The sequence below is a fragment of the Drosophila tropicalis genome, unplaced genomic scaffold, assembly GCF_018151085.1.
Source record: "Drosophila tropicalis isolate 14030-0801.00 unplaced genomic scaffold, ASM1815108v1 contig_158, whole genome shotgun sequence".
NCBI classification, from domain to species: domain Eukaryota; kingdom Metazoa; phylum Arthropoda; class Insecta; order Diptera; family Drosophilidae; genus Drosophila; species Drosophila tropicalis.
The window spans coordinates 13,326,252-13,343,890 of record NW_027172602.1 but is presented as its reverse complement, the minus strand read 5'-3'; the positions used below and the strand labels follow the sequence as shown (position 1 = coordinate 13,343,890).

The 17,639-nt window shown below is 42.3% G+C and overlaps 1 protein-coding gene and 1 long non-coding RNA gene across 2 annotated transcripts; both read left to right on the top strand.

The window, feature by feature from the left end:
* The first annotated feature begins 14,301 nt into the window (after window positions 1-14,301).
* On the top strand, window positions 14,302-14,698 carry LOC137587226 (uncharacterized). Its single transcript, XR_011033892.1, has 2 exons — window positions 14,302-14,354; window positions 14,416-14,698. It is a non-coding gene; the product is annotated as an uncharacterized lncRNA (long non-coding RNA).
* A 706-nt stretch (window positions 14,699-15,404) lies between these two features.
* Window positions 15,405-15,717, top strand: LOC137587360 (GTPase activating protein homolog 2). Its single transcript, XM_068303726.1, has one exon. It carries the CDS (start codon window positions 15,412-15,414, stop codon window positions 15,664-15,666), a length of 255 nt encoding a protein of 84 aa, XP_068159827.1. The 5' UTR covers window positions 15,405-15,411; the 3' UTR covers window positions 15,667-15,717.
* Window positions 15,718-17,639: the final 1,922 nt, after the last annotated feature.

Here is a 17,639-nt window from a genome sequence, read left to right as displayed (position 1 = left end):
TCTTTAAGTTTCTATATCAGAAATCTTGCTAAAGGCAGCTTAAAACATTGGAATATTCAATTCTTAGTGAACTACTAAAGCTGGGATCAGACACTTCTGACTATTTTTGGTCTAAACAATCAAAAAACGAGATGTGAATAAACTCTAAAGGTTTGTACTGATTGAGAGATCTATAATTGTTTGCTGATGTAAATATACCAAAGATGACTCGTTTAGGTTTTAGAAATGTTTCAAATTTCCAAATGTGTCGTCGGTTTGCCTGCTCGAATTTAGCAACATTCCCTACTTTGTGCGCCCTACAGATAGACACCCATACGAACATACATATAAAAATGTACCACAGGATTGCCACATGGCCCACGGCACGAAAAGAATAGAGAGGAAAAAATGAGAAAAAAAAGCAGCGTACATCTCGAGCGGTGAAGTGGCAAAGGAAACTTGCCACAACGCGTTTGTTTGGGCGGTTGGAGATAAACGCATAAATGACGAGCTGAAATCTTTTTGCTAAAGCATTTCTTAGCCTTCCCTGCGACCCACCACCCACCACCCACCCCTCCTCAGCCCGGTTGGTCCCTTTGGTTGCTTGTGTTGGGCCACATTACTAGCCCTGCACCGCCGCCGAATGCTAAAAAGCATTTTTTTTAAGCCTTTCAGAAAAAACGCGTCGCCTGGTAAAAATTATAAGAATTTTACTCAAGTTCTTTACTCCATCTTCTCATTTATATTTTGGTGCTGTTTCTGTTCCTTTTCTTGTTTTCTTTTTTTGTACGCTGCCTCGTTTTAAGTCAGATTTGGTTTTATTTTTTGTCTGTTGGCGAGTGGTGGGAGTAACGAATGGGGGGAGGGGCAAGTATGCATGTTTTTCTTTCTTTCACTAAGAATGTGTAAATTTCTACTTTATGCAAAAGCTGCGGCCGCGACTTCTTAACATTTTTTTGTGCTATCCAGAGAAATGTGTTTGATGCAGGGCAAATAGAACAACAACAACAACAAACCAAAGAGAACGGAGAGGATGGGCAGAGAAAAAATAACCTTGCCTTAAAGCCAAGTTAAAGCCAAAGCAAATGACAATTTCGCACACATACACATGAAGAGAAACGACCCCCTGCCAGAGAGATTCCATTTGCCATTCTCATCCTCCGCCTTCTCATTCTCATTCTCATTCTTCTCATTCCACCATTATTCTAGGCCTGAGCCATTAATCGCATTGGTGTTTATTTAGCTTGTAATTACATTCATTTATTTACTTATTGACTGTGTCGGCGGACCAGACCAAAAATAACTAACAATATTCCACTTTGTGTAGCCCCAACTCCACCCGCCCACCGCCCTCCTCACCGCCATCTCCACCGCCCATCAAGAGGACCAGCCAAGGTTCTGACCTTCACTAAGCCACAAGAAACAGGACAAGGAGCAGCGGAAGAGCAAGCCACTGGCATCCATCCCCCATTAAAAGCCAATATCTTTGAGCCTTGGCAGCCGCAGAATAAGAAAAAATGTCTTTGAATGACTGACAATCAATTTCGCTTGGCTAGAATGCTAAAAACAGGGTGCCATCCAGCCAGCCAGTGACTGCAAGCATGAGGATGAGGGGAGAAGCTGTGAGGGTAGTCTCGTGTCGCCTTAACGAACGTTGAAAATTACTTTGACATAAGTTAATTAATCTTTGGCGCGCAAAGTTCGTGTTTGAAATATTGCATATCCAAAAACCAAAAACGAGAAACAAAAACAACTACAAGAAATCTATGTAAAAGGACTTGCCATCTGTCTGTCTGTCTGCCTGTTTGTCTGACAGTCAGTCAGTCAGTCAGGGAGTCGACTGACTGTTTGTCTGAATGAAATATTTGTCAATGAGTATTGCTAATTTACAAGTTTGATTTGTCCTCCATTCCTTCTGGCTCGTTCTTGCTCTCGCTCTCGCTCTCTATCCACTTCCACTTCCTGCCCATGAGAAATTGCCAGGACATTCTTTTGGCTAGCCGTACATAAATAAAATTAAACGAACTTACGTGTTCTATGGCAATCTCTCGTGTCCTCTTCTTGTCTTCGGGCAACGTTTCAGCAAGTTTTCCTTGTGGTCTAGGTAAGTGGCTTAAGAAATGCCAATGCGATGTTTTGCTGTTCCGCCTTTTTGCTTATTTTTCCATAGGAATGTTAACTTCCTGTTGCCAATCGTCAATCGCAACTAACTTAACCATCTGATTATTCGATATATAAGAATTTCATTCCTGTTGATCAGTCGCATATGCCACTTGACAGACACGTAAGCTAATTAAGTATAACATGTGTCAAAGGCAAGGAACTCCCACTAGGAATTGTGTATTTGTGAACTTATGGAACTAGTAGCTAACATTGGCTCAATTGAGGAATCGATCTCATGGAGGATATATGGTATTTCTCTTTGTCTTTCAGCTTTACAACGGGATAAAAATCAATGAGCCATGCCATATGCAACTCCACACCTAACATACTGGTAAGAACTCCTTTCTATTTCAACCCCAACTACATACGATATCATCCACTACCCTCTGTCCGTGTCCCTGCTCATGCCCATGCCCATGCCCATACCCATGAGTCCTTTAGAGTCATTCCTCATACAATTGCCACTGTCATTTTGGGAGCAACTTGTAATGGACTTTAATCAATTAATTTGAAAACGCTTTTCATTTGGCTCTGGGACAATGGCCAAAAGTAAAGTGTCTGCCGTTGCCTCTGTCAATGCTCCAGCTCCAGTGTCTATGCTGCTGTCCTGTTGGCCACTTTCTTGTGCAGACGATAGACATCGATGTGGGTAAAAGGAGAAGGGGATATTGCCTACAAGAGACAATACGGCAAACGGAAATACATGGCCAAACCAATGCCAAAAATGTAGATGGGGTAAAGAAAAAGAATAAATAAACAACCAAGCCAAGCCAAGCCAAACCGAACCGAACCGAACGAAACCAAAGTGAACTGAACTAAGCGCCAGGACAAAGCAGCAAACGCACTTAAAACACAATGATGCTCATTGTGTCTGACAGGGCAGAGGATAGGATGGATGAGGCAGGCGGGAAGGCGGACTGGCAGGAGACATGGAGCGTGGGGACTATGGACGCCAGGCCAGGCAAAAAGAATACACCAAACGTCCTGCTGATCCACCTAAGACGATGTGAACAACGATGTGGCGTCGTCTGGTTCTGGTTCTGGTACTGGTTTTAGTGCTAGAGTCCCAGAACACTTTGATTACGCATCGCACGATTCGGCTGTCCTTTTTACTGGCCCGGCCAAGTCTGTGTTGCTACCATCTCCATTTACCTTTTTCTTCTATTTTTTTTGTGTAGTTTGTTTAGTTATTTTGCCATTTTCATTTCGTTGTCGTTTTGGCACTTCAGTTTGAATCATATTCTTACTTTTCTTACACATTGTCTTGGCTGCTCCTGGCATTGGGTGTTCGGCTTTTGAGTTTTCTTTCTCTGATTGCTGGTCACACACTTGAGGGTCTCATTTAGTACTTGATTGGAGACAAATTAGTGTCGATGAAGTTTAAAGATCTTCAATTGTCTCGCACTGTGGCTGCAGGTAGACTGGTTTGCCCCCATCTCTTCCCTTTAGCTAATTATGAAGCTCGCGCTACTCTTGATCTCACTCCTTCCGCTTCGCCTGACAGAAGATGTCTCTTTCTCGCTTTCTTGCTGGCTTATTTCCGTTTCCGTTTCACTGCGCTTTTCGTCAACCAATTTCCACAGCTTCACAATGACACTGAACTGGAACTGGAACTGGACTCCCTCTGCAAATGGCAAGAAATCAACGTCAGCTCGAGGAGCAGCAGAAACAAGAGAAACGACCAGAGGCAGGAGAAGTAAGTGCAAAAAAAAAGTAGAAAAAAACAGAGAACGAGAGAGAGAGAGAGAAAATGGCAAGTAGAAGAAGGAGAATGCGAAACGCAGCTGAAAAAGAATTAAATCAAGAACTCATTAAGGCGCCGGATGCAATCACACTTTGCGCCATTCACTGAGGCACTAGCTTCCCCCGTCCGCTCAAGTCCTTCACCTCTCTCTCTCTCTATCTCTCTCTCTCTGACTTTCTCCTTCTTCCACCATCAAGTCAATGTATGTGGCTCGCGGAAAAAAAATGTGGAATGTCGCCATCGTTGTCGTTCTCGTCCTCATCGTCCTCGTCGGCGTCGTCGTCGTCTCCGTTTGCCGCAAAAGTGCGCACAATTATTCATTAACTTTGCACCGGAAAAGCAGAGAAATTAAAAACTGCCAACGCCAGGATAAATAGGGACAAAGTGCAGAAATTAAAAATATGAGAAATAGTACAGAACACACACACACACACACACACCCTGAGAGTGAGAATGAGGAGAAGAGGCAGCGAAAATGTGAAATAAAGGAGGATAAGTGAAGGTACCAGGCAGTCAGTAAGCAAAGTGGTAAGAGCAAGATGCAATGGATGGTGGATGGGTGAATGGGTGGATGGGGCGACTGGGTACAGGAGGTCACAACTAATAAAACAAAAGTCAAAAAGTCCTTAAGCGCAATGAAGAAGCTAAAAATGCAACGCGGCAGCAGCATCAGCTTAAACTACAACAGAAAAAAGTGAACAAACCAAAACAAAACAAAAAAAATTCCCACTCGACGACGATGAAAATGTAGAAGTAATGAAATAGTAGTGGGAGACTGAAAAAGGAATCTAACACAGTGGTTCCAAAACTATCAAGAGGTGATCCTAATGTTAGAAGAACAGACGATGAAGAGATAAAAAGGTTTAAATGGGGTCTCCTAAGCCATTGAGTCAATTGAATGAGATTTGCACAAATTCAATTAGTTTGTCTAATGCACATTACTTTGGAAATTGTTCTCCTTTTTTCAATAATGGTGACACTGTGCCTTTGGGAAGGCACAGATGGCGGAAAGGGGTTAAGGCTGATGAGCTGACGGCCCGCTCACTCTGTAATGAGGCACCCGCCGCTGCGGGCAACCATAAAAATCTGAACCTTCTCAGTCTTCCGCGACTCAGACCACTGGCACACTCTACGCCTACCCCCTGACCATACCCATAGCCAAGACGCCACCTACCTTCTTGTCCCCTCGCCGACCTTTTCTCTCTGACTTTTGGCATTTGGTTTGCCGTCAAGCATTTGGTGCAGTGACGCCTGGAAGCATGCAGCAGCACTTATTGTTTTATTCGCTGCCCTGGACGATGATGAAGTGGCGGCAGAGAAGCTGTCGAGGTGGGCAGGTGGGCTGGCTTGTTGGTTGGCTGGTAGGTAGGTAGGTAGGTAGGTTAGTATATCCGCTCCACGTCACTTGTGATAATTGCGTGCAGCCGGTCGCGCCTTCTGATTGTGACATCAGAGCCCACGACCAGTTCAGCCCACTCCCGGCCATGTCTAACTCGTGAAAATATAAGAATAAATCTGGCGAAACTCTTTGCATTTTCCATCTGATCCAACCGGCTCCGACTTTTTCTCCCTTCCCCTCATTCGCATCCTTTTATCCCACACATCGTACTTAACTCAAAGCCTTTGTGCATATCCTGGACCGGATCACTGCGACAACAACCAAAAGAGCCAACACACACACACACACACACCCTAAAAAAGAGAAAGAATAAGAGAAAAAAAAGGGAAATATATTTCAGAAAATGCAGGGCAGAAAATGCAAAATAAAAATTCATAATTACGTTTACGCCGGTAATTAAAAATTATTGTAATACACGCAATGCCCAGTTGGGTGGCCTCTCTGGCAACGCCCACATCCCTCCTTCCCCCCTCCCCCACCCATCCGACCATGTGCAATGGTCGGCCGCACAAATCACGGAAGCCGCCGGCCGCAGTGGAAAAAGTTTAGCGCAGAAAAGGATGCGCGTCTGGTAGGCGACAGCGGCGGTAATTACATGATAAAAACTATTTAAGTGGTTAAGGAGACGCACGGTGGGAGGGAAGGGCAGTGCGACCAGCAGGAGCAGGATTGGACGCAGGATGACAATGACCAAAGCGGACTAACAAAAAACACGATGGCAAGGACTAATAACTGCCAACAAACAGAAACCTCCATGGGATAAAAAACGAGTTTGTACCTTTTCCATCTATCGATATGCAGCCATGTTTTCTTCCTTACCTAAATAATATTAAATTGAGAAAATTATTAAATTATTCTGAGGATCCGAAAAGAATTTTGCTTTTGCATCATAGTACAATCTTTAATGTGCCTACATTAATAATGCAAGTAAGCCTAAAAGTATGCACAAATTGAATTGAACAATTTAATTATTAAAAAGTTGAGGAAGGCATAAGCCCAATTACACTCTTTACGTGTTATATATGTATATGCATGTTCCTATGACTGATGATTCATTCTTGGTTTTTTTTTCCCAAACGCCATTCAAATACAATTAAAATTTTTCATCAAATGTAATTAAATCATATTCCTCGCTCATATTGATGGGCACAAGCGATTTCTCGAAATGTGCCACATCATCTTCAAAGTAAAAATTCAAAAGGCACCTTCCCCATCCCCCACAATGTATCCCACTGCATCCCATGGCCCAAAGGCAGTGGGCACTTAAATTACGCACACATCGTTAAACGCGCGTTCGCAAATTGAACAATATTTGAAAAAATTACACAAAAAAAAAAAACAGCGGCAGCTTCTTTCCCGCCCCAGACAAAACATATGAAGTGAACGAAAGAAAGAACGTAAAAAAAAATTGCGAAATTTTTTATTAATGTTGCGGCGGCATCACGGAACAGAGCAGCTCGTTAGCAACTTAAGTTTGAGCTGTTGACGACGACAGCGACGTCATCAAACAAAAGGCAAACGTCAATGCGCCTTCGAATTGGCAACATATTTGCGAACAGTATTCTCTCCCCATTATCCATTCACGCGACCTCCATCCAGTCATCCATCCATCCATCCATCCAACCACCCTGACACCCTATTTGGCAGCTAGCAGGCAAATGCCTGGGCTGCCGGAAGTTCAATGAAATAAATTGATATATATGTGTGTGTGTGTGTATCTCTGACTGTGTTCGTAAGCGAATGGTGTATGATATATCCTCATTTGTTTAAGAAATTCATATTGTGGTATTTCATATTTGCAATATGCAGCCACATTTATTTTTACCATATTAATTACTTAAATAAAATGTAATTGATAAGAAATCTATAGTCAAAGGATTCATCTTAAGTGCATTTTACAGCATTAATATTCACGATCCTGATTTCCATATCTCCAGATCTCTTAGCTTCATAGTTTCGTTCAGTTTATTTGCAAATAATTGCATATACCCATTCTGGGCAGATTTAAACAAATACTTCGCAATCTATCTATACGCCGAAAAGTATACTAAATATTTCTACATACAACGACGACGACATGCCAAGCCATGGCAAAGCAAAGGGGCTCGCCCAACCACTGCGAATTGAGAGGGTCGCCAACGACGCCCAAACCGCTGTTTGCTGTTGCTGTTGCTGCTGCTGCTGCGTGTTTGATTACCACGCGCGGTTACACGCAAAACAACGCAATTTTCGGCATGCATGCCACCGCGACAGCTAATGCCAAAAAAATCCAACCTAACCTCCCCCCTTCTCAAGTCAAGTTAAGGCTTTGTTGGGCTCTGATGTACGTTCAATACGCTGCGAGGTCGTTCTTGGGGTGGGAGGTCGCCGAGGTCGGGGGCAGAGAGCAGTGAGTCGTGCCCGCTCGCTTTACAAGAAAAATCGCACAAAATCCCACTTGACAGGCGTAGTTAGCGGGCATCATGCAAATATCAGTCATGTAACTGGGCTATCAGTGCGAGGGTTGCTTAAATATGTTTTGGAACCCAACATGAAATATATTCTTCCAGCTTAGAGTCGTCAACTCCCATATTAACATGGAAGAACCTTTGCAACAGACCTCGTGAAAAGCGATTTCAAAAATTTTCTTGTGATATATTGAACATTGGCGACTGGCGGCCCGGCCCGTTGACTGCGGTTAATGGCTTATTTAAAATTTTCTCTGGAGTTTGAAAAATTGGCAAAACTGCTGGCGAAATTGATACTCAGCAATCACGACAGAGCGGCAGCGTGAACAAGAACGTTGACGGTATGGGAAGGGAAGGGAAGGGGGAGTGTGTTACAACATTGGAGGGATCCAAGGACGCTGCTTTAAATCATAATCAGTAAAATGGAAAAAATATAAATAATGAAAATTGCGCCAGAGCAGTGAAATTGAAAGTAGAGCTGAATGGATGCTTCGAGGGTTGCCAAAACCGGGGGAAAAAAAACAAAATTTGCATATCTCAAAACACATAGAGAAAGAGGCGGCAGCGAGAGCGATGTTGGAGGGTTGGGTTTGGTGAATCAACAGGATGATTACGCCGAAAGAAAAACCGAAATGAAATTAATCTAATAAGGCCGAAAACAGTAACAAAAAGTTGTCGTGAGATTCTCTGGAACTGAACTTTGGCTGCGACTTGCTTTCGGTTTGGGCTTGGGCCTTGGCTTTGGCTTGTGGGTTGTCAAGTCAATTTTACAAGCCATTGATGCAGAAGATCAAACTTCCGCAAAATGTTGTTAATGAAATATTAATGCGAAAAGGATATGCAATTGACAATCGCCAACGATGGGGAATTGAGAACAGACGTCTTAGAGATGGGGGGGATGGAGAAGGTCCTTATACACAAAGAAACAGAGAGAGAGAGAGAGAGACAATAGTAGAGACAGACTGCCAAACTGCTGCTCATTTGCATTTCAAGAGGGTAGCCTCTAAATTAAATTACAATTTCAACTTTACAGATAATATGAAAAAATCACAGCCATTAATCAATAAGAAATGGGAATGAGAAGTCCAACTCCAACAACAACAACAACTCACTCAAATTGACATTTCCCATTTGCCATGTCTCCCTTTTTCTTCCTTTTTTTTTTTTGTTTCTTTCCCGATGTCTTATGCAAATTTTCCATAGATTGCCGGCGAGCAAGGGGGGAACCGGAAGAGACCGACGGGCGTCTCATATTGGCTGCACTTAAAAGCATTGATAAATCATAACCCAAAAACAAAACAAAAACCAACAACAAAAACGAAACAAATGACATTATGCAAAATGGTCAGGAATAATAGAGAAATCGAGATGGTGAGAGGGGGAAGCAATTTGCATTTCAGTTTATTGAAAATGGACAGATGACTTTTAGGCTTAGATTCTGTATAAAGGAAGTAAGACTCTGCTATATAGAGGAAATCTCTCTTTCTCTCTAAGAACATTCGTATATTCTTGAAAATTGGAATAAAATTAATTGATTTATTAATTTACTCTACATTTCATTTTGTTTGCTGTTGTTTCGAAAATTTCGATATTTTTCCTTGCGATTGCTATAATAAAGGATAAATTGGATAAGTTCCCTTTCAAGTCAAGTTGAAATGTGTTTATGCTTCAATATGGCCGATTTTGTGGTTTGTGGCCTAATAGTATGCAACAAGAAGAAGCTCTCAATTACCAAGGAGCAAGGGTGTGTGTGTGTGTGTGTGTTAAGTAAACTGTCAATATTTGATGTATGTTAACACCCACACACACACACACACACACACACACACGCACTGTGGCATCGATGTCGGCGATGTTGGTGTGTCAACACAATCATGGCCTCTCATCGCAGTCGTTGGAGTCCTTGTTGCCTTTAACGTTCCCTGTTTGCTGCCTTGTTAAACCGATTTGGCATATTTTTGCATGTGCTGCCTGCCTGCCGCCTCCACAAATCTCCTCAATCTCAGCCATATGCACCATTTGGCAGCCAAATGCCAAAAGGCAGCCACAAATATGCGCCGCAGCCACAGCCCCAGCCCCAGCTCCAGCTTCAGCCGCATCAGCATCCAGCCAGACGTCTGCCATGTCACATCCTCTACATTGGTTAAACACCAACCCCTTCATTTTTCCCCCCTCGACCTTACGACCCTAGCCATATTGTCGTCTGGCAGCATTTTACTGTTATTCAATATGTCAAATTTCGTGTCGATAACATTGAAACATGTAACCGAGCCCAAATGCGAAAGCTCTTCAAATTTTTGCGGTCATTTAGAATGCAAGAGGGAAGATAAAGAGCCAAGATATGCATACATATGTAGAAGCTTAAAGCAATGCAAGGAGATGCAAGCGAAATGGATAAGGCAGAATGAGTAAACTTAATTAATCAATTTCAAATCAATTACCACAAATTTGTTACCAATATGCAAAGACATGAATCAGGCTCAGACATCTCCAGACTCGCCAACTCCAGCTCCAGCTCCGATGCCAACTTGGAGTACAACTCTCTGACTCTGACAAAAGATAAGGCCTCCCCATAAACAAATCTTAGCTGTCAAAAGTGCTCAAAGCCATTGTGCTAATCTCAGCCAGAGGCCTCGGCCTCCGAGAGACCGAGGCAGAGGCAGATGGAGATGGAGAGGCAACAATGCAACTGCTCCAACGGCATTCAATAAATCACTAAACACTTGAATGACGCTGCCAATGCAACTTGCAACACATTGCAAATACACGCACACACACACACAAACACACACACAAATTTGGGGCTTAACATCACAAACACTCTCTCTCACACACACACACACACATACATACATTCGTACATACATATATATTCGAAACGGAAACGGATGCAAGGATGCCAAGCCATAGGCCTTGCCTCATAATTCAAAATTGAAATTGCAACAATCAATTGCAACAACATGCAACAAATCGTTTGTAGACTGACCCTGCCCTGCCCTGCCCTGTCCTGCCCCACTTTGGCCTGGCTCTGCCCTCAGCTAATCACTGCACGTACATGAGAAGGAGGTAGCAAATAGAATTGTGTACGGGTGATGAAGCATATATATTGAGGGAGGGGCTGAAGGGGAAGAGGAAGGGGACATATAAATCTCAGCTGTAGTCGCAGTTTGGCCAAAAGACGAATATTCTTAAAACCCAAGTGTGGCTTCAATTGTTCAACTAGTTTTTGGGGCATCAGCCCAACGATTACATACCACAGCAACACATCTATTAAACTGTTACCTAACTGCCGATCTTTGACCAGTAATCAGTCTTTATTCATTGATTGAAGGAGATTAAGCTGTTGCCAAGCAATTTACTCTTTGGTGACTCAAATGAACAAAGCTTGGTTCTATAGACCAGCATTCCTGTAATTAAATCGTTGATTGATCACCAAAAAAGATATATGTATAAAATTAAAATAATAACTTTACCTGACAAACGTTTCACAGACATTTTATTTTAATTTCCTGTTGAACTCAAAAGCTAATAAAATGCACATAAAATGTACCTTTTATTTCGAGTTATGTCAAACCTGTCCCAATTCAAAGTGTGTGTGAGTGTGTGTGTGTGTGCTTGAATTCATATGCAATTAAATCAAAGGCAGAGAGTTTCCTCGATTTACATAACAAAGTTCCGTACAAAATTTGCAATACTCATACCCGGCCCAATGAGATGTAGGGTGTAATTAGTTCGGTCTACCATGAGGACCAAGCCAGGTGGACCGAAGTTGAAGGTGGAGTTGGGTGGAGTTGGGATGGAGACTTGATGCCAGTCGCCTGCCTGCTGCTAATCTGTGATTTTCCAAATTGTTTCACAAGTGTCATAAATCAATGGAATACCAATAAGTCGGTGTCCTCGTCGTCGTAGTCGTCCTCCTCCTCCTCTTTGTTGTTGCTGCTGCTTGTCTAGATGGCTGCCTGGTTGCTCCTGTTGCAACTCTTGTTGCTGCCGCTGCTGCTGCTGCCGTGTGCAATTGTTGGAAAATGCAAATTTTGCAAAAGGATATGCCCATGCATAACTACTGCAGAACAACGAGAAACAGATAGATACGTAGATGATGGACCCAAGAGAGGTGCGAGGCAGGTCGACAGCAGGCAGAAGCCAGACATGAGACAAACATATTTCATGCAGTCTCAATTGGAATTCTAAATCAATCAGATTGAGACGACCCGACCGGATGCTAAACGGAACTCAAACTCGACTCACAAATGCACTTGGCGAAACGATTCACACATTCAACGATTGCATGAGCAAAGAACTAAACTTCGATTTCTTAGGAAGTTGAAATCTTCTTTTAAACTTCAAAACTAAAACTTTTCCTTAAAGATTCAAAACTTATCGTTTCAGTTCTTCGGTTATGGAATCCTTAAATAAGGATAACTAAGCTTCGTTTAAGATTTTTCTACCGATATTTATCCGATTTATTTCGCGTAGTGCAGTCGAAACCCTTACGTCTGTGCATTAAGTAAGACACAAATCATAATCGTGTGCGTATGCTCATTGGATTGGACGGTGGTGCGATGGAGGGTGGTGGGGACAAGTGCGAACGGGGTCAAGCAGCACAAGGATCTGTCGACTGGACTCGACTCTCCGACTCCTTGTTGGCTGCTTGGAAATGCAAAATTTCAAATATGAATTGAACTGATATATTAATGGCCACTTGAGTTTCCATCTCTGTGACTGGCCGAGATCCTTTGCCATCCTCCGCTGCTGTTTGCCTCTCTCTTCTCTATATCTTGTTCGGTTTGGCTTGGTTTGGTTCTGGCCAAGCTCTTGGGTAAGGGACAACGTCAGCAAAAGTAACTGCAACTTCCTCCTATGCATGGGCCATGGAGACAAAAGACGAAGTTGGAGTTGGAGATGTGGAGTTTTGGCTCGGTGTTGGCATTTATAAATCAAAATTTTGGGCCAACAACCTTGGCAGGCCTAGTGCACACAACACAAAAGGACACTGTATGAATGTGTGTGTGTGTGTGTGTGTGTGTGTGTGTGTGGGAGTGAGTATTTGTATAATTGCCAGGACCTGGACTGCATCCTTGGATACAAATGCAGCAACTTATCTTTCGCCTGCCCATATAAATAATGACAAGCACGACGACAAATAATAATGCACACACACACACACATATGTATGTATATATGTAGAGAGATACTCGCAGGACATGGCCTGGACAATAGGCCTAGGGAAAAATAATGTGTGCGAGAGAGAGTGTATGTTAGATAGAGATGGAGTGAGCATAATATGGAAATTTATGTGCGGAAAGGATTGAAAATAAATTTATGAATTATATTGGTTAGAAAATTGCATCTACTCAAGGATATCCTTAATGTTTATAGGATATGCATGCGTTTTGCTGGCCCGGTGTATGTCCTTTGTTGTGTCCAACCAGCCAGGCACCCACCCATCCACCCATTTACCACCCACAACACAAGTCTTGTGTGTGGGTGGATGGGTTGGCTATCTTTGACATTCAACAATGTTCCAACGTTCAATTTATTGTTTGTTTGATTTCCCTTTTCCCTATATGTAGTCCATATATATATGTATATCCTGTCCTCACCCCCTCCCACCGAGCCACACCTTTAAGCATCTGTGATAAGAGCCTGCTATTTGGCCTCTAAGTGCTTTTCGAAGCCACAGAATAAAAAAATGCTGGAAAAAATAAATAAGTAAACCAACTTCAGTTCTCCTCCTTATTCATTTCTCCCTTGCTCCTTCTCTATGTCTCTGTCTGTCTTCTTCTTCTTCTTGTCAAATCTTATCATATAAAAATCCAATAAAATGAAGAGCAAGAAAAAAAACCACCAAAAAAAAGAAAACAAACTGAAGAACATTTTACGATTCGGAATCATATAATGTAGTTTACGACTTCTCGCCCTCTTCGCCATGTATCTTTGTTGCTTTGGCAAATCTGTCAAAGTTCAGTTACATGAGATTTCATACCCACCCACCTCGCATTTGCCTCCTCACCGCCACCCCACTCCACCCATCCCTGTGCATTCATATAGAACTCATATACCTCAGGAAAAAGGAAGTCGTCATAAAAGTTTCTTGACACGTTTATGCTTATCTCAATCTCTCACATGGCAGTTGATCAAAATAGCTGGCGACAAGTCACGAGTGAAGGACATAAGAATCTGAGTGGCTTATGATGGCATCCAATGCCCTTCCACCAGACAGAGAGGCATCAATTTCAGTGAAGAGATTTCATTTGTTTGGCAAATATCGAGTGGATGTTTTTCTTTGTTTGTTTACTTGATAATAGACACATTTTGTTAGGCAACAAACAATAACATTGACTTGAAATTGGCAGGTCCGCTGCACTAGATAATTGTGTGGCAAAGCGACGAAGTAGTTAGAAATTAAATTTGTACAAAATCAACGCCTCAATTAGTTTTTAATGTGACATTATAATTGTATGGTTGGCCACTAGCAGTTGCAATTACCCAACCACACACACACACACACATAATGGCCCGTTGACCATTTACAATATAAAGCGACAACCTCGACATCAATGGCAACCATTCCATCATGCGCTTCTATCTACTGATCGCTCTGACCCTAGCCTTGCTGCTGGTAAGTTCATTCTGTTCCTCTCATTACCAACTAAAACAAAATTTACAATTCATTCCCTTAGCAAATAGTTGCCGGCAAAATAGGCGGACCTGCAAGTGCCGGACATCATCATTCCACCACTGTGGCTAGTCTGCATGGCAATGTGGGATCTGGATCAGGTTCGGTGGCTGGATCGCCACCGCCTGGCCCACCACCAAGTGGACGCCCACCTGGTCCGCCACGCACTACCGCATCATCTGGCTGAAATCAATCGACCCACAATTTGTACGAAATGATATCGCATAGCAAACGAATTATATGTATATTAATGATTATTAAATAAATGTAGTGAGCATAAAACAGAAGTGAATTATCCTTCTCCAACTCTCTTAGCTCTTAGCTAGCAATTAGCTTGTTCTTTCAGCTGTCATTATTTATATGTAGAAACTACTTAGAGACTAGAAATTGGATGAGAAATGAGAAGATCATCATTTTTCCCAAAAGTGGTCTAACCAGATGTGTTTTGGAGTACTATTTGTGTCCATAGAACAGCTTGAGTCTCTTCATGTGGTTGTGCGTGATACATAAATGCCCTTTGAGGTGTCAGAAAGACATGCCCTTTGAATAGCCGTTTAAACTAATTGAACGATTCAATTAGCTGTTCATTCTAGAAAGCAAATACATAAGTTTACTACAAGTGATGCAATGATTTATGAACATTTATGTAATTAGTCTTTTGCTTAACCATTCGAAATGATTTACAAAGGAAAATTAAAATAATAATATTTGTGAAACATAAAAAAAAGTAGATTGGCTTATGGAGAGACACAGAGGAAAACAAATGACTATAATTTCTATGGAAAAAGACAAGAACTTATCGCATTATTGATAAAATGCGATTGCAGTGGAGTAAAAACGCTGCAATTGACCACTGACAATGGGATGGATTTTGTTTGTTTTACTCATTTCCATTCCCACATTTAATGGCTGTTTTGTTTTGTTGCGATTCTCTATATAAAGTCGGCAGCCGAGTTGGCCAGAATTGTTAGTTCATTTATGGATTGCCACCTGATTGCGTATGATGACTACGACTATGGGGCGATTCATGTTGCTCATTCTCTGCCTGGCTTTAATGAATTTCAATGCGATGGACGGTGCTCCTATTGGAGAACATGTGGATCATAGTGGATGTGTGCGCATTACCATTATCAAGAGACCTCTGGCGACAAGATCGACATCAACCTCATCGACGACAACATCGACGACAACAAGCACAACAACAACGACAACAGCGGCAACAACAACCACAACCACTACAGTGGCACCTGGATAAAGGAACAATTGAATTTGTGTATGAAATGAACATTTTAAATCAGTTAAATAAACAGGCTAAACGAGAAAGGCAGAGAGAGAGAGAGAGAGAGAAAGATCGACAGACAGGGAATGACTTATCCTTTTTTGGCCAGGCCCAACCCTTAAATCCAATTTCTGGTCTCCCCAAGGTAATGTTTGGACACACCGACTGACGACCAAACCGCACAATGCACAAACGAAAACTACTGCCAAATATAATTAAATATTTTATCGCATAAAAGTGCCGAAAATGAAACGACAACAGGAAAGAAAATGAGCACCCGGCATGCGTTTGACCAGAGTGAGTAAGCAAGAGACAAAGCGAGCGAGAGAGAGATGGAGTGATGGAATAGGGCTTGTACCCCAGGTAGAGGCCTTCATCCAAATTCTGTTAGCTGACATTGTCCAATCTGTATCTCTCTCTCTCTCTCTCTCTCCTCCAACCACTTCTGCGACTAACACATGTTACCCACAAACAATACGCCCGCAGCTTAGCTCCACATTACCCTCTAACCTAACATGGCTCCTTTTCATTTCGTTCCTCGTCCCTGTCCATGTCCATGTCCTTGTCCCTGTTCCCATCCCAGTTCTAGTCCTGTCGTTCTGCCAGTGCATTTCTTTGGTTCTTTTCAGATGAAATCTTTTTGGCAACCAACAACAACGAAAACAACAACTAACACTAACGCCCATTGTTCTCATTTGGTCCTTTTTCGTTGTTCCTTTTGCTTCTTTTACATTTCTATTTTTTTGTTTTTTTGCTCTTCCAGCAATTTTCATATGAATTTTAATTATAATTTTTCTATGTTCATTTTTATGAAAACAATCACAAATGACTTTTGTGCCTGCTTCCTGTATTCCCCCCACTCAACTCCCTCCAAAAACCCATCCATTCCTCAGTACCGTGGTTAAGGCATATGGCGGCATGCTTGTCGGTGTGTTAAGGGGGCCAAAAAGGGGGGACAGCAAATTGTCACTGACATTTATATAGCCAGCAGCTATAATTTGTATAGTTTGAAGTGCAGAAAAACAGAAAATTATGCTGATCTATTAGTTGGCATGATGGATACACTAACTGGCCAGCAATAGAAAAAAAGAGAGGGAGAGAGCAGGAGGACAATAAGGAGGAGGATAAGGTTTTTCAACCAAATCCCACGAATATGAAAGGAAAGAGCGGTCAGTAAATGATTAAAGGGTAAATGATAAGGCAAAGCCCTTGTCAAACTTACATGGAATCGAATGATAGACAGACGATGGATCGGGTGATGGAATAATATGTTTAATATCTATATGTTTGTTCCGACTTACTTCAGAAAACTGATATGCTTGTCCAATATGAGCCCACTATATTTTCTCTCTCCCTTTCCCTCTCTCTCCTTCTGTGGGGTGTGTTCAAAAAAGCTAAAGCAAATTATGCCCCAGCATAAAAAGGTAACACAAAAGCGACACAGCGACACATAAACAAGTTAACCAAGCGGGTACAGTGTAGTATGTAGTTGGTTGTTGTGTTACTCTTTTTCTGGCACTGGCAGCTGGGCAGGTGGGCAGGTGGATAGTAGGTAACGCGCACGTTAGCGAGCAGCTTCCGTTTCCTGCTAGGACAAACAACAATCCACCCATATGACAACTGTCGTTCTAACCGTCGCTCTTGCTTCCATACATGTGCGTCGCTAGATGGCGCCACCACCTTTACCCACCGACCACCCGATGTCCATGTCATTATGCACAACTGATGGCATTTCAACCGCCTGCTGACTTCTTTTGTGCAGGCGCAGCTTATTAACAGAAAACATGAGAGACAGAGGGGAGGGAGAGTCAGAGAAAGTAGGGGAAAGAAGAGGCACATGGATATTCTATACTTATTATGATATATGTGGGTGTGGTGGGTCTGCTTGAGAAGAGTTTCCATTACTCTATCAATGTGGCGGCAATGAAAATGACACCACTTCTTCTTTT

Coding starts and splice junctions, on each gene's coding strand:
- LOC137587360 (XM_068303726.1), top strand. CDS start 15,412: ATGATGACTACGACTATGGGGCGATTCATGTTGCTCATTCTCTGCCTG.